Source organism: Etheostoma cragini, chromosome 15, assembly GCF_013103735.1.
Source record: "Etheostoma cragini isolate CJK2018 chromosome 15, CSU_Ecrag_1.0, whole genome shotgun sequence".
NCBI lineage: Eukaryota > Metazoa > Chordata > Actinopteri > Perciformes > Percidae > Etheostoma > Etheostoma cragini.
The window spans coordinates 11,335,525-11,358,834 of NC_048421.1; the positions used below are offsets into that span (position 1 = coordinate 11,335,525).

Here is a 23,310-nt window from a genome sequence, read left to right on the forward strand (position 1 = left end):
CTAAAAAATAAAGCAGGAAACAGAACATACACAAGCATGAAAACAGGACAAAATCCACAACAACAGACTAGCGGAAAGGCCGGGACAAAAACACAGGGAAGGCCAAACAGGAAAAATACCCCAACAAAAACCCCAAACCACAACACTGGTGTTTCTTTTACTCTCAGCTTTAGATGTTTTTACTGCACGATTTATGTTTTGTTGGAAAAATATACACATCACTAATCATAAAACAAGCACAGACCTCAGCCAATGCAATGAGCTAAATCAAAGCTGCTGTTGTTGTTGTTGAAAAACTACATTTTAAGGCAAACAGACTTAATACAGATGTTTTGCAGAGTGAGTAGTAATGGTGATAGAGGGAAGCAGTGAGGAACGTACAGCAGCAATACGGTCCACTTCAAACCGGTTACTGAGGATAAAGCAGGCCTCAGCATCGTCCATCCTGCAGGCAGTTAGTAGAGCATGTGGCCATGGGAGCGAGGGATATGGATAAACAGAGGGAGAGAGAGAATCGGGGAAGCGATGAGGAGAGAAGACACGGGGAGGAGGGTGTTGTCATGTTATTGAGGAAGAGGACAAAAGAGAAAAATCAGGACAATAGAAAAACAATCAAACCAATGTGTCTTTAAGCCCACACGATTTAGGGTTGAGATAGTTGGAGGCGAGGAGACAAGGAGATTAAAAAGAAATTGCTCCTTTTCTTTTCCTGTGACAAAGCCAGCTAAGGTGCTAAGGCTGTAAACAATAAGAAATATGACTCAAACTGTAATTACAGCCGTTACCTCAAGGCGATATGTGCTTAAGGTATTAATTGTGAACTCAAGCTTCTTTATGATGCTTTTCGTTTCAAGGTGTCTCAAGTGAGGTCTATTCCAGGCTTTTAGGGCTGGAGTGTTGTACAATTATTTGGAGATACTAATGCTTCTAATGGGTTTTTATGGACAGATGGTAGATATGTATAGCTAGATACCTAGATAGATAGATAGATAGATAGATAGATAGATAGATAGATAGATGGATAGATAGATAGATATAGATAGATAGATAGATAGATAGATAGATAGATAAAGTTAATAAAGTAGATATATTCAGTAGATAGATAGATAGATAGATAGATAGATAGATGGATAGATAGATAGATAGATAGATAGGTTCAGTAGATATATAGAAAAATACATACAGTAGATAGACAGATAGATACAATAGATAGATAGATAAATACAGTAGATATAGATAGATAGATACATTAGATAGATAGATAGATAGATAGATAGATAAATGCAGTAGATACATAGACAGATAGATAGATACAGTATATAGATGGATAGATAAATACAGTAGATATAGATAGATAAATACAGTAGATATAGATAGATAGATAGATAGATAGATAGATAGATAGATAGATAGATAGATAGATAGATAGATAGATATGAAACTAAATGCATCTATAAAATCAGACTCTTGATGGTTGTTGTTTTTAGGCACAGTGACTCACTTGGCCCTCATCAGGTCTTGGTCTTTAAGGGCGGACCCCTGCAGGTAGATGACTCTCTGGGCCCACAAAGGAACGTGTAGGATCCTCCGAACCTGGACATCCATCTCTGCTGGGCAAAGGATCACCACGTAGTAGTCCTACACACACACACACACACACACACATGCACACAGTTTGTATTGTGGCTGAAGAGTATTTAACCCCAACAAAGATAAAGTCACAGCTTGTATTTTTGTTTCCTTGCCCATCTTTAGAAGAAAGGGTAGATGGGAAGATGCTAGAGAGGGGAAGTTAGAGACCACTTCAGAGTGGCATACTGCAGAAAATAGCAAAGAGAAAAGTCCATTCTCAGCATATGTACACTGGAGGTTTCACTTATGTAAAATTGCATCCTAGACCACTGTTTAGTTTCAATCTAGTTGTGATGTCACAAAATCCTGCTTTAATGACCACATCCAAATTAAGGTGAGCACAGGGAAGATTTTTTGCGTTGAGGTGAAACGGTCTTTTGGTATCAAACTGAGTAACTATATGCAAAACAATCAAATAAGAACAAACACAGAGAGCTATGTAAATATGGATGCACCCTCAAGTAAACACATCTGCTCCAACATGAATAAGAGAGCAGTTTGACACCCTCCTGTCCTACTTAAAACCATTTAGAGAGACCTGTAGTCGGGGGTGAGCGAAGAACTCGTTGAGGAAGTCCATGAGAAGGTCGATCTTGAGACAGCTGACACACAGCACCACGTGTTTCTCCGTCTGTGCCCTGTAGCGACTGTAGTTCCCCCCGGACTTCTGCCGCTCCATCCACAGAAAGGCCAGCTGCTCAAACTATTCAGGGTGACATCCATCACATTCAACAGATGGAAATTGGATTAAGTTAGCTGGAATACAGGGATGAGCCATGTGGCTTAAGAAAAGACAACAATGCAATGCCTTAGAGTAGTGTTTATGTTTAATTAGAGTGAGTGTTTGGGGGAATTGAGAAAAGTGGAGATGTGGTTCAGGATGGTGGCCAAATAGAAGATGAAAACAGACATCAATAGAGGAAGGTAGGTTACGGAACAGTATAGGCCTGAGCAAAATTGCACTGATTCTTTTTTATATGTGTGGAGGGACAGGTGGGTAGATGGTCAAGAGTTAAGAGAGATTTTCTTTAAAATACCCAACTATTTACAGTGAGCATTGGTTTTAACTCATTCATGTCACAGCTTACTGGGCGGCAAAAAGAAGCTAACCACTGTAGTTTGCAGTAAATGATTTCTTCTTCCAGATCAAAAAATGTTTTAATACTAGTACAATACCAATAAAATAATATAACTTTAAACCCAAACATCAAATTTTAAATCAGAAATATGTGCCATTGTTTTTTCAAAGTTCTGGATGAATAGTAGAATACGCATAAAAACAATCAGCTCTCTAGTTGTAGTTAAAACTTGGCAGAAGTTACTCATCATTTACTCTCTGAAAGCCCTTCAACTGGGAAGAATCTTAATGTTTTTGTGACATGAAGCCAATATTAAACAGGAGACGAGTTGATGTATTGAACCATCTGCCAGCTGTAATGGAGTTCCTCAGCTCTTGAGCAGCAAACGTCGCGATGAACATCTGAAAATATTTCTTAACATCCACCTCAGCGACGTCAACAGAATTCAATTTCATTTGTGTGGCAGTTTTTCTCTGGGAGGTCAGCATTTTGCCCCAGATAAATGTGATCAATTTAGAGCTGAAGTTTTGTTTAAGTTGGAAAACACCATCAGGCCGCACCCATCCATATGACAAAACCATCTTATTCCAACATTATTTGTGTAGCCAGTTCTCGATGACACCAACTGAGGGAAACTTGGGACGTAACAATCATGCCGTGATATGTTTAAAGGAAAGTGTCCAGTCTGGTGAAACAGAATTTGAAACAAGAGCAATTACCTAAGTGGCTGGCTTTTTATCTCATTTTCAAATCCATATCCTTTTATCATCAGAAAAATCAGAATCTGAATCAGAAAAAGCTTTGTTGCCAAGTACGTTGTTTACAAGTACAAGCAATTTGATGTGTAAGACTCAAAATTACATGAAATGACTTACTCAAGAGGTACATTTTCTGTGGTGTGTTGTTGACAGGTCAGAGAAACCAGCAATAAGAAAAAGACAGTAGCTGAATTCTGATTTGTTCTGTGGCTTCCCTGTGCAGCCGTGTCAAGGCAGGACTCTGTCTGAGGCAGGCGCACACACGCGCACACACACACACACACACACACACACACACACACACACACACACACACACACACACACACTCACAGTGGTGCGTGCGGTCAAAGGGGGGCCAGTTTCTAAATGTCAAGGGGTATTTATGGATGAAAGATGGGGACGGGGGGGAGGGTGACATGGCCTACATGTTGGTGATGCACAGGTCGTGCAATTTAAGTGAAAGTATCTTCATGCTGGTGTCTTTTGTTTTTGTGGAGGTATCTGCTACCACCCAGTCACAACTGATGGGAAAAATAAAAGTGTTTTCAATAGCCAGAATGCAATGGTAGGATGCAGCCCTACTCATACGCTTACTTTGAAACGACTGAAAACAAAAAAGCTATTAAAGACGAGTAGCACCATCACAAAACGAATCCAATTTGCGACAAAATAAAAATGTCAGTAAACCAAATCATTTGTGAATTGTTCATCAGTAGTGTGAGTATGATTTCCTGCCTTCCTCTAACTGCAGGCACAGTAAACACACACAGAGGGCATTTCATCCCATTACCACTTTTACATCTTTGGGGAAATACGCCAGTACACCAGCTACCTCAGGGATGAAACTTTTACACTTATTTACCATATGAGGAACGACCATTTGTGCCACTGTTTGTCAAGGTGTTTTTTTTAAATCAGTCCATGCACAAATAGTGTGCGTGTGTGTGTAAACATTTCCAGTAGTTCTCTGCCGTGAAGTTCCCTCTGTGGAACAGGAGAGGGATTTGGGGAATTGAGCGAGTAAGGAAGACAGCACTGTAAAAATAGTGCTAAATCTACGTAGGATGCAATGAGTCATCACATCATTGTGCAAGGGGGGGAATACAATAACTTTACTGTAACAAGCTTATGAAGGAAAACAATTGCGAAACTATCTCAGCTGCTAAACTCAGGAATGATTTTAAGCTACTTTGATCACTTGAAAGGCACGTCTGTGCTCAGTTTACTTAAGATCTTTCTTACTGCAAATTACCTGGAGGACAGCCAGGCAGCCAGCCGTGTTGGCAGCTCCAAAAGTTTAATTGAAAGTAAAATATATGAAAGGGTGAGATGGGTTATTGCCAGGGCTCCTCCTCACTTTTCTAAACTCTATTTAAAGTTTTCTGTTATATTTCTTCTTCTTATTCCATCTTTTTGTATATCTACTGCCTGTGGTTGTGTTGGGAGATTTTTCACCGTTGTATCTCACCTGGATGGGAAGTACGATGAGCGCCACGAAGATCATGATGACCACCAGGAGCTGCGAGGGCCAGATTTGGGGGGTGACATCTCCAAAGCCCACTGTGGAGAAGGTGACCACACAGAAGTACAGCGAGTCGAACAGGGTCAGGTTGTTGCCCGCTCGTTCGAGATGTTGGATGCCGCAGATGCTAATAGAGGGCGGCAGGGTAGAAAAGATGGAGAAAGTATAAAGAGGAAGTAAGCATTGCATCAGACTTCATATGCTGGTTGAAGTACAGGTGCCTATGGAGGGCATTATTCATGGAGAGAACGCTTTCAAGCCTGTGTATGTACGTGTGACTAGAGATGGGGGAGGATGCATGCTTGAGCGGCTTTGTGGGACACTGTATATTTGTGTTCATAGGTGTGCTGGTGCAAGCTGTGCATGTTGTGTTCTTTAAGGGATAGATGAGTCAACAGGCAAATGTCAACCCTGAAATGGTCGGAGAGTTTCAATGTGTGTAGGATCTTCTGGATTAGCTCAGGCTTTTCACACCAGATATGCGGCGAGCTGACACATCCTCCACTGCACAGTATCTCACTCTCACAGCAACCAATTACCTCTCTGTTTTCATCTTTTAGCTCGAGGAGCATCATTTTTTTATTGTCCAATATCCTTATTTTTCCTACATGTATCACATTATTGATTTGCTTCTCTTGTCCATCTTAGCCTCTACCTGCTTCTTTCCTGACCCGGTCCACAACTAGGACACCTTTAACTTTCTGTCCAACCTTCGTTTCATTCATTCCTATTTCCTTACTTGTCCTTTAAGTTCAGTGTCAACAGTGAGGGTACCCACCATGTAAACATGAGGCAGACCAGTGTGCTGATTAGTATTACCACCTGGTTAAACATTGCTGAGTGTGTCCGCTGGATTGCTCTATGAAGATCGTTCTGCAGAGAGACAGACATACGTGTGGCTTAATGTATGAAAACCACAACAGCCCAAGAGCTGCATTTTAAAAGTGTGAAATCAGGTTAAAATGCAGTTGATGGATAAAAATAATAAGTCAACAAAACATGATGGATTAAAGTTAAAAATGAAAGGAGATGAAATTGGCCGAGTGTTGGAATATGTGGAGGAGAGTGGGAGACAGCTTAAAAAATGGGAAGCGAGCTTGGACGTCATAGGACAGATGGAGGCAAGTAATGTGAAAAATGTCAATACCAAGCCCAAGTTTAAATATTTTGTGGTGGTTCTTCCCTTCACAGCAGAAAGAGCTGGTGAGCTGAAATGGCACAGACAGAGAAGGCCAATCGCATGCCAACAAAAAAAACATACCAGAGACGTTGAAATGAAAGCAATGACTAAATTGTATAGGTAGATAATGCTTCACTCACTATCATGTTCTCCAAAGCATGTTTTGCCAGCCAGCAATTGAGAAACACAGGGATGAAGAGATTTCTGAAGGAAGGCAAAATCACCTGTCGAGTAGAGAAAGCGTCAGTCTGCTTGGCTGTATCATCATGTTTTTTTTTCTCAAAATGTTGAACACAGTCAAAGGGTCTCTCTTGAGAGAAGGGTTTGTGTGAGCAATGTTGTGACAGCCTTTCAGTATTAGGTGTAAACATGTGGTGTGTGTGTGTGTGTTCTGCTATGCTTGAGTGCGGTGAGTCCTTTCCCTCACAGTGATCATGAAAGGAATGGCGCTGATCATCTCCAGAATGAAGGGGACACGTAACACTTGCTCCCAAACGTTGCCCTGGAAACATAAACCACACACAAGGGTCAGGAAACTCCATTGTCATGGCGACCTTCCATGAATACCACATAACAGGTTTGATTACGGAGAGTGGAAGAAACAAATTGACCAGCTTTTGCACCATAGAATTAATTGTGATATATAAGTGTTATTATACAACTCCCTTGCGCCCCTCGAGAAAAGAAACAGCATTACTCAGTTTCCTCTAAGCTCTACCGTTTAATTAGGATGTCAGGCATGGCTGTTTTATGTGTCTTTTATGTGTCTGCCACCTGCATATGGCGGCGCTAAATCTGACTAGTGTAGGTGGACAGACACGGGGTATGTCCACAGGAATCAGCCAGCTCTAAATGCAAAGGTCTCTAGCCTCCAGAGTAATCTGCAGAGCGAGCCCTTTATTGGCTTAGAGTGTCAGGTACATCAAAAGCAGGGAAACACATTGGTAAATCGGCCCCCCGCTACAGCAACACAGGGGCCTCCCCTCCCCAAGTCTGTCTGATGTGTCAATAATAGGATGGTTGCTGAGGACGGGATGGTTGTATTTGGAAAGTTGCTGAGGGGCTTTCCGGAGTATAGGAGGAGCATCAGGGGAGAAAGGAAATCTTTAGTTTAGTAGAGTGACCACAGAGTAGTGCAAAGTGGACAAACACCACCCTCAAGCATATTTCATGCTTGCACAGTCATACACGCACACACACACACACACACACATACACACACACACACACACACACACACACACACACACACACACACACACACACACACACACACACACACACACACACCATAACCACGGACATCACAAAAGGCGTTTAATTGGCTGTTGCTATTGTAACTCACCTTGTAGCTGAGATATACAAGCAACATTGTTTCTGAAAAGCTGATGAAAACCACAAGCACCTGCAAAGAGGGAGATAGTTATAGAGATTTTAAGAGAGATGCAGACACAGAGAGAGGAGTCTGAAAGAGACTGGAGCAGAGATAAATTAGGAGTCACAGAGATGGAAAAGAAGAGCGTGGGGGGAATCAGTAGGCGTGCTGATGATTGAGCTTCAGAGGGAACAGATTTAAGTGAAGCAGTCTGGTGTCTGATTGTGTACGTTTGTGTGTGTGTGTGCGCGCGTGCGTGTGTTTGTGTGTGTGAGTGTGTGCGTGTGTGTGTGTGTGATCACACTGAAAGTGTTAATGCGTGTCAGATAAAATGATCTGAAAGGAAATGCCGATAAAAACAATAAAGGAATGCTGAAATTAGGAAGTACACCTGTGTGTCTGTGTGTGTGTGTCTGTGCTTGTGTGTGTATGTGTGTGTGAGAGTGTGTTCATGTATGCAGATTGTGTAAACAGACTGAGGCCTTTTTTTCACAGGATTGTAGCGATATATCTGACCTGCAGTGCCCACAGCGGTAGAGGTCTATCAACCCAGATGATCAGTTTCCTTCACAGCAGAAGAAAAGGAAAGAATACAGAGGAGAGAGTGTGTCAAGACAAAATTAGACAAAGGCCACTAAAATGGACAAATTATTGAAATTATTTTCTGCCCAACACAATGACACAGGGACCATGAACACAGCTCATGTCACTACTTTAAATTTAATAATGCATATTTACAACTGAACAACAGTGGAGTGCCCAGCTGCCAATGTGCTCATATTGGAGAAGAGTAATCATAGCAGCCCAAAAATGTACAGCCAAAGACACCCTTGGGCTTATCATGGCTGCTTGCCGGCCTGCGCTCTGATTTGCTCCTACGCGTCTGCTGCCTGGAAGAAGAGGCGGCCCATCCCTTTCCTGAGCTCACCCTGTCAGGCTCCTTATTCATTTGGAGCCAGAGCTTAGCCAGTGTCACCAGCCACCCATTAGATCAATAGGTCCCTGAGCAGGAGACATGGCACAGCCTTAGGTCCATGCGCACTTCCCAGTTTCTCTCCCTCTCTTTGCTGTTGTATAATACATGCTTTATCTTCACTAGATCGCTGTTGATTAGGCTGCACAGGCACTACATACATATTATGTTGACAGGTAATCCACATAGTTGGATTGTGACAAATGACTATGGATCCGCAAAGCTCAATATAAGCATCAGTATGTTTCAAGTGATTGCGTTATAACATTTCCGACCAGTGGGGTTGGGGGTTGTCGGTCCTCCAGGGTGGGCAGTTTCATAGTCCTTGTCTGCAGGCCAAAGCCATCACTCCTAATTAGAGACTTGTATGCTTACCAGTCAAATTCACTCCAGGGACGCGATGTTGTGTTTTGTTTGCTGCAGTTTACTCCACTCATGCTGCAGAGAAGAAAAAAAAGCCAATGAAAGTACCTTCTTGTACAGCTTTTCTCACCAAAACTGGACCCTCAACTCAATTCACATATCAGTTTACTTTCCTGATTGCAGCTTCCCCCCCCTGTTCTCCTACCATCAAATTACATCCAATCCTTTTACAGGATGCTCTAAACAGACTGTTTTCTCTTCTATTGACCTTGTGCACTTGTTCCTGCTATCAGGCCTAACACTCACAAAGACTTTGTTTCCCCTCATTAAGCCCCTGTTAGCAGCATTTCTCCTACCAGTCTTGTCTTCCGTCTTGCGGGTTGTCCAGTAGGACTCTGACAATGTAGAGGAGGCAGCTCAGCACTTTCAGAGAAAAGTTAAACATTCGCACTCGCAGACCTGAAATGAAAAAAAAAAGACAATCTGTCTTTAAAAATAAACATCAACAGCTTAATTTAAAGACACATTTTATTTAACTTTTAAAATGATTACAATGGTTTATTATATATATTCTACCTGAATTATTTTTTAAATGGGACACTGAATAAGGCTTGGTAGATGTTTTGGTCTACACTCCATGCATTTAAGATACAAATTAAGGTATAAACAGACAACATAGGACAAATGAAACAGAACCAAGAGCTGATCATAATCCATTCATCATCATTGCCAAAAGCTCAAAATGTTTTTTAAAACACAATCTGTCACATCCCTTCAATAATGCATATGTAATCATTATTGATAATGCTTGGCTTAATGGACAGTAGCAGAAAACGTATTTGATCACATTTGCTGAATGTGGATATTGTATCCCTTACACCTCAGAGACAGTTAATACACAGTTTATATACTGTATTTCAGTATGGAATTTAAGCAGCAATTAAGGCAACACACTACAGGTGAATAGGGTCCAACTAATAGATATCACCATAAAACTTCTCCAGTTGATAACTTACATTAAGACAATTATTTTGTGCATTACAGGTTTGTTATGTTATGTATAAATGAGCAAAGCAGGCATTAGCTACTTAAATTTGATACTGACTTTTTATAAGTAGTTGTTCATGTCTAACACTGCACTGTAACTTTTATTCTTGTATGTGCATGTTTATACTTGTATCCTACACTCCTTGGAAAAATCTACGGACACAAATAGACAAAGTGAAATAAACACCTACATGTGTATTTGGTTGTTTTATTTTCACTAGTCTGAAAAGAGACATGCTATAAAAGCAAAATAGTTTAAAATCTTAAAATTGACCAGTGCATTAAAAAACAAATTCTTTCCCTATTGTCTTTGATGAAATCTAAAATTATTTGTTAACATTTGACTACTTAGGTATAAGTTAGGCTATACACCTGCTTCTACTTCAAGTTACGGTTTGATGAATATATACAGTATGTTTAATGATTCTATGCATGCAGGAACAAATAAATCTAAACAGTATGACATGTCTATAAAGAGAGAATCTATAAGTCACTACACTGACATGTTAAACAGTCACAAAGAGTGGACAAGTTGTACAACTGGTGATGAAATGCAACGCAAGAATGAAAGCCCATCAAACACTAAATGAAAAAATAAGAACAACAGATAGGGACAGTGTGATCCCAAACAGTCAACTCACTGGATCTTTGGTTTTTGATGAAGAACAGCTTGAGGCGCTCCTTGAAAGTGTTCTCATTCACGTAGAACTCTACCTGCACCCTAAGAGAGGGAGACGTAGACAGAGACAAAGATAGGGAGGGTGCAAGAGAAAAAAAGGTGATTGAAGGGATAAAATACTTCTTTTATGGAGTCACACAGAAGAGAATAAACAAGTGGAGGACTGGGACATAAAAGGGAATAGAGTAAAATGTGAGAAAGAAAGAGTGAACAATTCAGAAAATTGAAGATAGAAAGGGTGATGATTGATGATTATTTGAACACTGAAAAGAATGGAAATAAGACACTCTGGCCGGCTGCATTAAAGACTAATGGGATTTGGAGGAAATAGTGTCCGCCTGCCCATAGGCCCAGACAGTTGCAGTCAGTCTCGTTATCTCCACTGATTAAATATAGAGCAACAAATTACTTCCTTCTGATGTTTCTGATGAACATGGGAGGCCATAATTAGTGCTCTTTCTCCCTTTCCATTCTGGCACCCTCCTGTTAGAGGGACACACACATTTACTGTACACACACAGGCCTCAAATACACACCTGTAACAGGGTCATTGGAAATATTAGACCATTCTGACATAGACGCTAATGTAGAGACATGATTGCAATGACAAAGAGACACTCTTCAGACAGCTCTTTCATGTGATACAGGTACATAACCAGGAGACAGAGTAACGGTGACTGTATTTCCTGTCTGACCACCTCAGGGGAGAATTCTCAGTAGCTCTCCTTTCATCCTATGAGGGGAAAAGTGGATGACTCAGGTGGAGGATGAAAAACACCAGGCCCGGTCCGCTGGTGGTCTCCTCACAATACACAGACAGATGAAAGTGAGGCAGAACAACTGCAATCTATTATGTCTGCAGGAAGAGATGGGGAGGGGGTTCCTCCCAGGGTTCCAGAGTGACGCTAGCACCCCACATGGTCAGACACACAGACCAAAACCAACGGCACACTTTCCCAGCCACATAAGCAACTTTCCTCTGTGTTGCTATGGCAACACAGGATTCGTTGTCTTTTTCCTCTCTTTCACAAGAGCAGATGTGAGCAAACACACACTTGTGAAGTGTATCGGAGCCGATAGTCCGCTTCAACTTGTTGGCGGTTCCCTTCACTCAGAGCAGACTGCTGACAATAAGGCTTTTGCACACATGATGGAAAACAGAAGAACATTCAGATATGCACAGCTCCTCTGGCTCACAAAAGCTTAGGGGTACACCTTTGGGATGTTGCAGTGTTTGCAATCCTAGACAGTCAAGTGTGTGTGTGTGGGGGTGACATGGTGACAATAAGCTCAGGGAAATATTATCACCAATTTCTAAAGTGAATTTGATCAATTATCTTATGTGAAAAAGCAAGGAAGTACATGCAATACCGTTTGCTAAAAAAATGTGATTGTGCCAATCAGACAGTATTTTTATAAGTCACAATCCAAATTAAAGGGATCACACATGGTTTAAGCTACACAATACTTCAAGAGCAAGTAAAACAGTTTTTCCTTGCTGAAGAATATTTTCTGCATCCTGTGAACAACAGGATATACAATAAGAATTTTCAAACAAAACAAGGCTAGCTCCCCCCTCCCTCCTCCTCATCTGGACCTCTCTCCCTCCCTTCCGTGCTTCTGCACACAAACCCCCCAACCCCCACCCCAAATCCTTCTTGTCAGTTATTGGCTGGAACGCTGGAAGACTGTTTGTTTGGTGGTGCAGGTTAGCACAGATTGTTTTTGTTGGTGTTTGTGGAGCCAGGGCTGTCTACAGAGACTGCTTTCTTTTACAGTGTGATCAGGGGACAGGCAGCTCTTGGATAGTGAGGATATGTTTGTTGCATGTGACAAAAAATGTTCTAGCCTAAAAGACGCGTGACATCGCTTAGAGCACCTTTGAGGTATGCAGAAGTGGTAAGTATATCATTTTTTTCTTAGATAGGAAAACATGTGGTTGGAAATTCAACAAGAATAAACCTATTGGTAGAAAATTCTTGATATCCAAAGCAAGGCCAAGCTACTACAGTGAAAACCCTGGACTAAATTAGCACTTAAACACACAAATCATTCTGAACACATTTATTAAAAGGTAATCAAAAAGTGTCAAATATAAACAAACTAGGTTTATTCCAACAATGATGAATTTAAGATGATTGAATTGCTTATCACAATGTAAGCAGGGTAAACGGTAATCTGATCTAATATTAACATTTTTAAAAGTAACCTTCCATCTAAACCGTTTATCCTGGGTTCAAGCACACATTTGAAATGGGGCATTATGATTAGAAATGTGTTAGGTTGCCCACAGCAACATAGATCATCATGTGTTGCAGGTCTTCTTAAGAGTCTACTGTTTTAAGTTTTAGACAACATCCTCATAAGAAAACAAAATAGCAAAAGCTTTAATGTTTGCTTTCACTCCTGCAGCATCTTTTACAACCAAATCCATCAGGTACTGCTAGTCCACACCTGGTCATGACAGTGTTTTTATTCTTTGCTAAATCTCTAGTTTGTTATTGCATGTTTGTTATTGCTTTACAACACTTAAAATGACATATGTTCCTAAATCCAGCCATCCGTGCATTTAATCATTGATCAAAAACTCTGTGAGAAGAAGTTGTAATATCTTCCCAGAAGATGAGGACAATTTCAGAGGTAATTTTGCCCTTGAAGCGTCTCTCTGAGCAAAAGCTTTTCCAGTTGAGTGTACAACAGAGGATAAAAAGTAAAGTGGAAATATAGGTCAATAAACAGTTAGGCTGTGGTATAGATTGAAAGTCTGGATCTAATTTAAGGAGAGGATGGGGGGGGGAGGGAGAGAAACACATTAAAAACTCATAAAGAGAATTATTTCAAAACAAAAGACACACAAGCACATCACACTGGCACTTCTTGGCGAAAGACACGTATCAGCCCCCCAAGGCCCTCCAAAAAGCATCTAAGCAAATAAATAATTAGTTGAGAATAACTGCTATGGGACACATTTTGTTTGTAAAAAAAACGCTGGATTAAGAAACAACAATTTTAGTGTGTCATGTAAGATTCAACAGGAGACAATAACTACAAAGAGATCCCCCTCTTTTTCTCGCTGCTCCGCTCCACATTCAACATATAGGTTTATCGAACTAATTATTTTTGAGTCGGACATCTGAGATCATCTCATGGGCTCTAATGAAGCAAGAACAGCAGCTTTAACAGCTGGAAACAAGAGAACACAAGAAGGTGGCATGGCATAACATTTCAAACCTGAGCCTTGGGAGAGGATTTGCATTTCTGCATATACATGGGCAATCTGAGAGTTGAAGTGAAGTGTGAAAGACAGAGAGAGAGAGAGAGCGAGAGAGAGAGAGAGAGAGAGAGAGAGAGAAAGAGAGAGAGAGAGAGAAGACAAAATTACAGACAGACAAATAGAAACAGACAGATTAACAGAAAGACATATGGAGACATGCGGAGGAGGATCTTTGAGAGAGCGATAGAGCTAAACTTTGTTCTCCTGCTGCTTCTACCCATGCCTGTGCTCCATAATGACACAGCACAGGCAATCTAATGACACAGTGGAAGAGGCTAAAGACACCTAAATGTATGCGTGTAAACAGCTCATCATTGGCTCATCAAAACCTCCACACACAAGTTGACACAACTCAGAAATAGTATTCGTACCAGTGAAGTAGAAGAAAAACAAACAAGAAATATTGAAACCGAGGGAAAAATTCTAATTAAGAAAAAGGGAAAATAATATTTTGAACACGCTTTTGAAAAATCAGATCCAGAACACACATTAAAATGTTGTTGTTTTAACATGTTAGAAAAAAGGATAAATTTGAATGTCCAGAAAAATCACACATATGATTAGGTAAAGGCTGCTTGCAAGGTCTAACACTGCTGTGATATAGAAATAAAGACAAATGACAGCATTTATAAGATCTTTCATACAGGTAATGAGCTGAGATTAGGAGCATACTCTTAAAGGGAGTGCTCCTGATCTCATTTTGTTACCTGTATAAAAGACACCTGTCCACAGAAGCAATCAATCAATCATATTCCATACTCTCCACCATGGCCAAGACCAAAGAGCTCTCCAAGGATGTCAGGGGAAAGATTAGAGACCTACACAAGTCTGGAATGGACTACAAGACCATTACCAAGCAGCTTGTTGAAAAGGTGACAACAGCTGGTTATTTGCAAATGGAAGATACACAAAAGAACTGTCAATCTCCCTTGGCCGGGGGCTCCGTGCAAGATCTTAACTTGTGAAGTTCCAATGATCATGAGAACAACACAGGAGGATCTTGTCAATGATCTCCAAGACAGCTGGGACAATAGTCAACAAGAAAACAATTGGTAACACACTACGCCGTGGACTGAAATCCTGCAGTGCCCGCAAGGTCCCCCTTCTCAAAAAAGCACATCTACATGCGCGACTGAAGTTTGCCCATGAACATCTGAATGATTCAGAGGACAACTGCGTTTAAGTGTTGTGGACAGATGAGACCAAAATGGAGCTCTTGGGCATCAACTCAACTCACAGTGTTTGGAGGAGAAGGAATGCTGCCTATGACCTGAAGAACACCATCCCCACCGTCAAACATGGAGGTGGAAATATTATGCTGGATGGGTAGTCCAGCATGACAATGACCCAAAACACATGGCCAAGGCAACAAACGAGTGGCTCAAGAAGAATCACATTAAGGTCCTGGAGTGGCCTAGCCAGTCTCCAGACCTTGATCCCATAGAAAATCAGTGGAGGGAGCTGAAGGTTTGAGCCTCGATACCTTAATGACTTGGAGAAGCTCTGCAAAGAGGAGTGGGACAAAATCCCTCCGGAGATGTGTGTAAACCTGTTGGCCAACATCAAGAAATCTCTGACCTGTGTGATTGCCAACAAGGGTTTTGCCACCAAATACCAAGTTATCTTCGCAGAGGTTTGTTGTTATTCTGCCTCTCACTAAACTTGCAAATGTACAAAATCAGCAAGGGATAAAATACTTTTTACCCTCACTCTAAAAAGGGGATCCTTTAAAAAAACAGGGCACAGCTGAAAGAGTGAGGACTGGAAAAAGGCAAAGGCACAGAATAATGTGAATAGACTCCAATTGCGGGCAGGAAAAATTCAATGGGATGACAATAGGTGCCTTCATCCAACCAATGGTTGACAGGGCAGGTTGTCCCTGACCCAGATACACAACCGCCAAGTACATGAAAATATATACACAAATCCCGCTGACAAAAAAAAATCCCTTTCTTTTGATTAAAAAAACACATTTTTCTTTTAACACTTACAATGCACAAGGTTATGCTGACTGAACAGAGATGACAATAATGTTGAATTTATTCAATAGCACTCATTGCTGCCTCAAAATTCATTTTAACACTTCAATGAAACAAGCAAGTACTTTCATAACAACTTAATGATGACAATGAATCTTTGTCTGGAGAAAATCAACCAGTTTATATCGGGATCGATCTATTATTCAGTCCACTGTGTGTAATTACATATCTATAGCCTCCAACAATGATTCTTTCTACCCCACCAGCCGGGGAAAAGCACAGCGGGAAAACGACAGCCAGGATTTAAAACAAATGCGTAATGTATCCCACAGTATATTGCCAGAAAGTAAGCGTGCATTGCATTCATTTCTCCATGACGTAAACAATGCAGCCTTGCCTCCTCTTTCCTGAAATAATAATTTACTATTTATTGATTAAGGAGGACCTGTTCTGTTGACACATCTCCATTGTTGACCTAAAGGACAAACAGAACACAACAGTTCAGTTTAAAGTTCCCAGAAAAGCCCAAATTAAGTCTGTAATGTGCTGACAAAGAAAATGCTGCAATCATTTGTCTATTGAGAAACAAAATGTGGCTTAAAGTGATGCACAACTCTATCAAAAGCCATCCAATGACATTCTATCCCTTCAGATTGCATTAGCCTAGGATGATGCACAGACATTTAACATCTGATCAAATCAACGTGAGATATCAATCTGATCTAAAGTTGTCTTTAAATCATGCTTTGGCGATTACATAAGCGACGCAAAAGGAGTGCAACTTGAGAGTTATCATTTCTATTGCCTGTCCCTGTTGTCTCTGTGGTGTATTAAGCTAACACAGTTTGGGAATAGGGGAGCTGCGATCAGTGGACAACTGTGATTGTGATCCCCAACAACAGCGTGGCACAGCAGCTCCCTGACCCCACTCTGATGTCGCAGGGCCTCACAGCAACATTGAACACACCGCTAGAGCCCAGACGTGCTCAGACACATGCTAGTCAGCCCAATGGCTGTGTTAGTATCCACAGCAGGAAGGCTCTGAAGTGTTGACATTGCCCATCTAACCAAAAAGGCTGGTTAGGGAATTCAATATCTAGCTTAGAAAAGGCAAGCAGTGGCAACAAAAACTCTAAAGATAGTGTAAAAGAAACATGTATTTTAGATGACCACCAGGGACACACCTTGCACTGTTCTGTCTACAGACTTGCTATTGTCAATTAATGACAACAATGAAAAAGAATACAGCTTTAAGATACTACAAAATATGTGTCTATCCTTCACTATATATACAATTATCTACACATAGCCACAGCTGAAATACAAGGAACAATACACTCTGATTGTACGACTAAACTGAAGTGTCTCTCATTCTGCCTTCAATGTCTCTCACAAAGAGAGTGGCGGTTCATGTTCACCAGGCATTATGTGCACAGTATTCTTTGCAGCAGGGTCACGCTCAGAGACTGCATATGAGCCCTCAGTCCCCCATCCTCCCACCGTGCCGTGTCATTAGTTCTGAAGACAGATCTACAATATATAATTTTCAGGGCTACTGGAAACCATTCCTCTTTGCCATTATTAATTAAGATGTTGTTTTAAGACACTTTTGTTTAATTAGTAGGTTTTGACATTTGTCAGACCTACAACTTTGGTTTAATTAGCCTACACCACTCTCGACCTACAGCTTTCAATCAACTATGCAGCGCTCCCAATTGATTTCCATTAGCAGTTAGGTGTTTTTAAAGTAACTTCACGTTAGCTGTTTACCAGCAGATCTGCCTGCTCCCTCCCTAGATCACCCCTTCTCTCATCCAGATGGTAAAAAAATAATCTCAGACTGACTTTTCTCATCATACAACCAATCTGTATTGCTAATAACTTCCCGTTATGCCAACCCTGGCACGACAGGCATGAAGCATAATACATTTAGGATTCTTAAAACCTTGACAGAGTTGGCTATCATCGTTCAACACTGCCTTATAAATGATATGACTGAAATTTACATGAGCTCTGAGAGACTCACTAAAGGAGCCCAGCGTCCACGTTCTACAGAAGTCAAAGCATTGTAAAACTGGGATGAAGATGGGGACATTGAACATTGGGATATAAAATGGCAAGGAAAAGTGGTAGAAAAATAAATTTTTCCACTATTCCCAGGATATTATTGTCAAGTCATCCGGCTTTTTCTCAGAACATAAGCCTCTGACACACTGCCCAGAAAATATAAATGGTGCCTGCGTAACCAGAACATTATCACTTAAATGTTCCTACTTCTCTTTCCTTGAAGCATTCCTGTATCAACAAGACACACATTTACTTACTACTAATCAATCAATTTTCAGGTGCAACCTTGATTAAGGTTATGGGGACTACACAGATAAAGATATTGGTTGCAACCAAACTTTCAGCAGAACACTATGTCCAGGACATAGGTCCACTAAAAAATAGAAACACTTGCAGAGGTACAAAAAAGAGGCATTAGATACCAGTAAAAACACAATCAGGAGAATGAGATATCCCTGTGTATAAAATACATTTTTAAATCAATTCCCATCTTTTAAAGTCTGTGCTGAAAATTGCCTCACCTGAGAGCCATTCAATAGCTACAACAGGGGAAGGGTGGTGATGGATGTTAAAACAGGGTTATGTATGGACACAAACCCAGAGAGATGCAAGCTGAGAGGAGAGGACAACAGAAAGAAAGCCCACAGAGGATGACGGATTAGGGATTATAAGGCTTAGTAATGTATGTATACCCAGAGCAGAGTGCAACCATATGTGTCAAGGAAATAAATTATGCGTACACATGTTGACAATTCGATGTTTGAGAGCTTCTGTGCGGGGACGCATCAATACTGTATGGAGCTATACTGTGAACCTGAGCCCATTGGGACCATCTGGTTCTTTTAGGATGTTAGCTAAAGCTACTCCTGGATTAATAGACCTCGGCATGACAACTCTGTGTGATTCTGCCGTATAATTAAGCATTCTGTCACTATAAATCACAGCTTCCACTTCCCTTCTAATCACTCCGTTTTATAGCCGCTAATAATCCCTGGACATCTTAATCACTTTCTCACTCTCTCAAGTGTCGTTTATTTATGAAAGCATGTGGATGCTCAGACATCACTGCTCTGCAATATGACAAAATAAATGTAACATACACAGCCCACACATGTTTATTTCATAACTTAGTGCCTTCTAGTGCCCTTAAAGGGTTCTAAACCCCTGAAAACACTTGACCACTTCAAGTGTTTAGAGGGTATTACAGCACATCTGTGGCACTGACACAAAAATAGTCCTCTAAAACTGTCTCAGCAGTCTGGAAACCAACCAAATCAATTAGAGCCACAGTGTCACTATACCACTATTTTGTTTCTGAAATTATTCATGTTGTTGTCAACTGTCTACTGTCTCACCCGTTTTAGAGGATGAGGAGCCTGGACTATAAAAAGTCCTGTCCTTTTGTCACATGCTTCCAAGAAACAAGCAGCAACCCCACTCTCACTGAACCTTTGTAATCAAGTGACAGAGGTCACACTGCATTCAGGATTGGAAACATTGATCCTCCTAGAAAATTACAGATGGCCAAGAAGAGCACGGCCAGAGTAAGCAGGCCTAAACTTCGGCTGTGCAAAATATGACCCTTTCAGAATTCAGGGATACAGTAGGGACACAGATACACAGTAGCCTTTAAAGGTATGATTTATTATTATAATTCTTAACATAATAATCATTATTGACATCAGGCCTCTATGGTAGCATGCAGCAATGTCTATGTATTGAAGCCAGGCAATGTCGGAACCCGGATTGATTTCTTCCATGCTCTCAATAGTAAGTTTTCGTAATTATCTAATTTGAAACACCCACTCAAGTCCACAAGCAAGTATGTTGGTCCTCATTTCCACCTAGCAACAAGAGACACCAAGCGTGAAATTGAGGTTATGGTTTTCCATTAGACAGCATTATGAAATAGCCGACATTAAGCAATGCATATCCTATAGCATTTCAAATCTTCTGCCCTGCAAATGGAGAATAAGCAGAGGTTAATTGTCGGTAACTATGCACACACTTAAAATCGTCTGTGACAGATGGGTCTCTGCGTATCACAGACATTATTGCATGAGGAGAATATAAACAGGGTAACACACTACCCTTTGTATTTGAATTTTGTTTATTTACCACAACAAAGTCAAGACAATAATAACACACAAACAAATTAGATTGTGCAGGTAAGATTAAGAAACCCCGTAGAGGCTTATAGAAGGAGTCTCCACTAAGAGCTCTTTGATACTTATAATAATATAGATAATGAACAATTAATCAGACAGGTTTTAAACCTCTTTTTATAATTCTTGACAGAAGTTGACTGAAATGCAGTGTTAGTATACCTGTTCCATAACTGAGCTCCCCTGTATCTAATAAAGAACTGGCAGAGCCAAGTACGGAACATCGGAAGATGTAAATATTTGGCATGTCTTGTATTACAACTGTGTGCGTCAGCATTAGACTGAAAAAATACTACACAAGGCACTGGAATGGAAGCTGGGGGGTGCAAAATTTTAAAAATAAAAACACAAGTACTTGGTACTAATTTATACTAAAGATTGATAGACTCTTAAGCTATTTAAAGAGGGGGGCTGAATGATCAGTCCAGCTGCTAAATTTGGCAATTCTGCAAAATGTCTTTTGCAAAGTATATAACTTATCAAATTAATTGGGATAAGTAGCTCCCCAAATAGTATTGCAATACATTAGGTATGGCTAAATTAGGCTATAGTAAAGAGTAAGTAAACATTTCTGATGAACCAAATTTCAAAATGTGCCAATGATGCCAATGGATTTAGAAATCTTACTGCAAACAAAGTGAATATGCTTCTTCCAGCTTCGACTCTCCTCTATCAGAATTCCAAGGAAACTTGTAGATGAAACCTGGGTACTTGAATCATTTCCAATGTAAATACAATAAGTATATTTAAAATACTTTTTCATTTTTTCATGTAAATATGATGATGTTAGTTTCTGTACCCTTAAGGGATAATTTGTTTGACTAAAACCATTTGAAGATGAATGGATGGATTTGAAAATGTTTCCTGAATCAGAATTTATTTTGGCCATGAGAATTGAAAATTCTGAATGGGAAAAAAAAGGGTATCATCAGCAAAAAATTTCAGAAACAAGGAGGAGAATGCTGCAGACAAGTCATTTCTATAAATAAGGAACATAAGTGGTTCTAGTATAGATCCCAGTTGGACCCTGTTATAGTGGCTCTATCAGTTGTCCATCCATTGATATTAACAAACTGTTGGCGATTATGAATATAATTGCAAAACCATGTATAAGGGATTCCAACAAATCCGTTGTGTAATAGTTTTTGGAGTAAGATATCATGATTAACTGTGTTAAAAGCTTTGGATAAATCAAAAAATATTCCTAAGGCATAGTTGTTCTTATTTAATGCAGTATGAATTTTGTCAATCACTTGAAACACAGCCATTTCTGTAGAATGATTTTTCCTAAATCCATATAGATGTTCATACAGGATGCTTCCCTTCTGCAGATGTTTCATCATTCTATTATATACCAACTTCCAAAATCTTGGAGAGACATGGAAGTACAGAAATAGAATGGTAATTATTAAATGAACTTTGGTCTTCAGATTTAAATACAGGAATTACTTTTCAACTTTCAACCCATTTGAAATTAGTATAGTTTCTAAAGATGTATTGAAAATGCACGTCAGCTAGTTGATTCCCTTATACTGGTGAATGCCATCAAAGCATTTTTTGATGTTTCAAATTAATGCGCCACTTGCATTATATAAAAATGAATATACTGTATTGCTGAATTGATTAATTTCTGATTCTCTTTGGAGTATTTTGTATGAGAGAGAGTTTTTTTTTTCTTGTGTGGTTTAATTTGCATATTGCTTTTGGTGGGATAATATTCAACTAGCAGCTTTAGCAACAATCGTGTACGCGCACACGGATTAGCCTAAACCTGTTGCAGCACCCATGACAACAGCGTTACCCAGTTGGTAGTAGAATACTCAAACACATTCATACACCTGAATTAAGGAGATCACAGGGATAAATTGCAAACACAAAACAAATGAGTACTCCATAGACAATTTGCTAGGATGTTCTTGTGGCGCACAGATGCGCAACCGATTCAGTGCGTCGTGCGTAAACGATTCAAGTTGCATTCTTACCTGTCGTCGGTCTGCCAGTCCCCGAGCAACAGGTCTCGGAACCGGTACCGAGGGGGCAGCGGGAGTACCTCCTTTTCCAGTTCGACCATGGTCCTCCTCCTCACGGCCCAGATATAGAGACAGATATCACCGCAAACTGCACCTCCACAGCGAGGAGGTGGATCCCCCAAAACCAACTCCGTTCTTCTTCCTTCTGCTATTCAAAACGTAGATTAATAACGAACACATTGATGCAGCTCATGGCATCGTCTATACGACCTCTTTTTAAAACAGAAAACAAGTTTCCTTTTTTGGCACCTTTTTGGGCATCTGTCACAACGCAGCTCTACTTTTCCTCCTACCGAAGCAACAGGTCGAGGATGTTTATCCGTCGGTGCGTAGGGGAGGCTCCACTTTTACTGTGACAGCTGGACAGCAACGGGTAGTCAGCGTCCTCCCTGCCTGAGCTCCGCATGGACGCACTGAAAGCAAACGTACAAGCAGCCGTTGGGGACTACTGTTCTGCTGCGACGCCTTTTCATTTTAGGCATAACCAAAAAAGTAACAGATAAAGCAACAGTACTCACAAAGAAATCTAGAATATTGTACAATAAGCTTTTTCCATCATTGCGCCAAATTATCAGCATTCTTCCCTGTGTAATCCTGAATGATAACACAACTGTAAGACACACACGTGATAGACAGAAATGTCTGATACTTCTGTGGAGAGACCTGTCTTGCTGAAAAGCCATGAAGACACATCCAATTTATTTAGTGCAAAATTTATACCGAGCTCGGAGCTGTTGCTCTCTCATTATATATATATTTACACATATATGAATATCTATACATATACACCGTATATACACACACACACATATATATATAAATATATACACACACATACATATAGACACACACATATATTTATGTGTATATAAGCTAATACACAGTCGAAACAAGAAATATCCCATCTCATGGGAAATATACCATAATCCTGGAAACTATTAAAAATACAAATACGTTCAAAAGTAGGTGTTCCTGTAAATGTTGGCTATAAGAACATAAAATGACAAGCTGTCTATTATAATATGCACAATTCCCCTATACATATTTCAGTTAGCTCTTTGTGTAAATTATTAAACACCTGTGTTTAAGGGTGTAAACACTTGTAAACTACTCTTACCAAATCCGTAATTTCTTTTGTAGTAGACAATGTTATTAGTTTGCCTGCCACTCATTACATGTCACAGG

General features: G+C 40.2%; 1 protein-coding gene across 1 annotated transcript in view; it reads right to left on the reverse strand.

The window, feature by feature from the left end:
- The window catches only part of LOC117958579 (potassium channel subfamily T member 2), a 39,576-nt gene extending 17,053 nt beyond the window's left edge, over positions 1–22,523 (reverse strand). The window contains exons 1-13 of the mRNA XM_034895050.1: positions 22,078–22,523; positions 10,573–10,652; positions 9,241–9,343; positions 8,897–8,959; positions 8,065–8,113; positions 7,519–7,578; positions 6,601–6,675; positions 6,314–6,397; positions 5,772–5,866; positions 4,940–5,120; positions 2,171–2,335; positions 1,502–1,638; positions 382–445 (exon numbers count right to left, since the gene is read on the reverse strand). Coding sequence (XP_034750941.1) covers positions 382–445; positions 1,502–1,638; positions 2,171–2,335; positions 4,940–5,120; positions 5,772–5,866; positions 6,314–6,397; positions 6,601–6,675; positions 7,519–7,578; positions 8,065–8,113; positions 8,897–8,959; positions 9,241–9,343; positions 10,573–10,652; positions 22,078–22,166 — 1,245 coding nt within the window. The 5' untranslated portion in view covers positions 22,167–22,523. The remainder of the gene's footprint in view (positions 1–381; positions 446–1,501; positions 1,639–2,170; positions 2,336–4,939; positions 5,121–5,771; positions 5,867–6,313; positions 6,398–6,600; positions 6,676–7,518; positions 7,579–8,064; positions 8,114–8,896; positions 8,960–9,240; positions 9,344–10,572; positions 10,653–22,077) is intronic.
- Between the last annotated feature and the right edge of the window lie 787 nt (positions 22,524–23,310).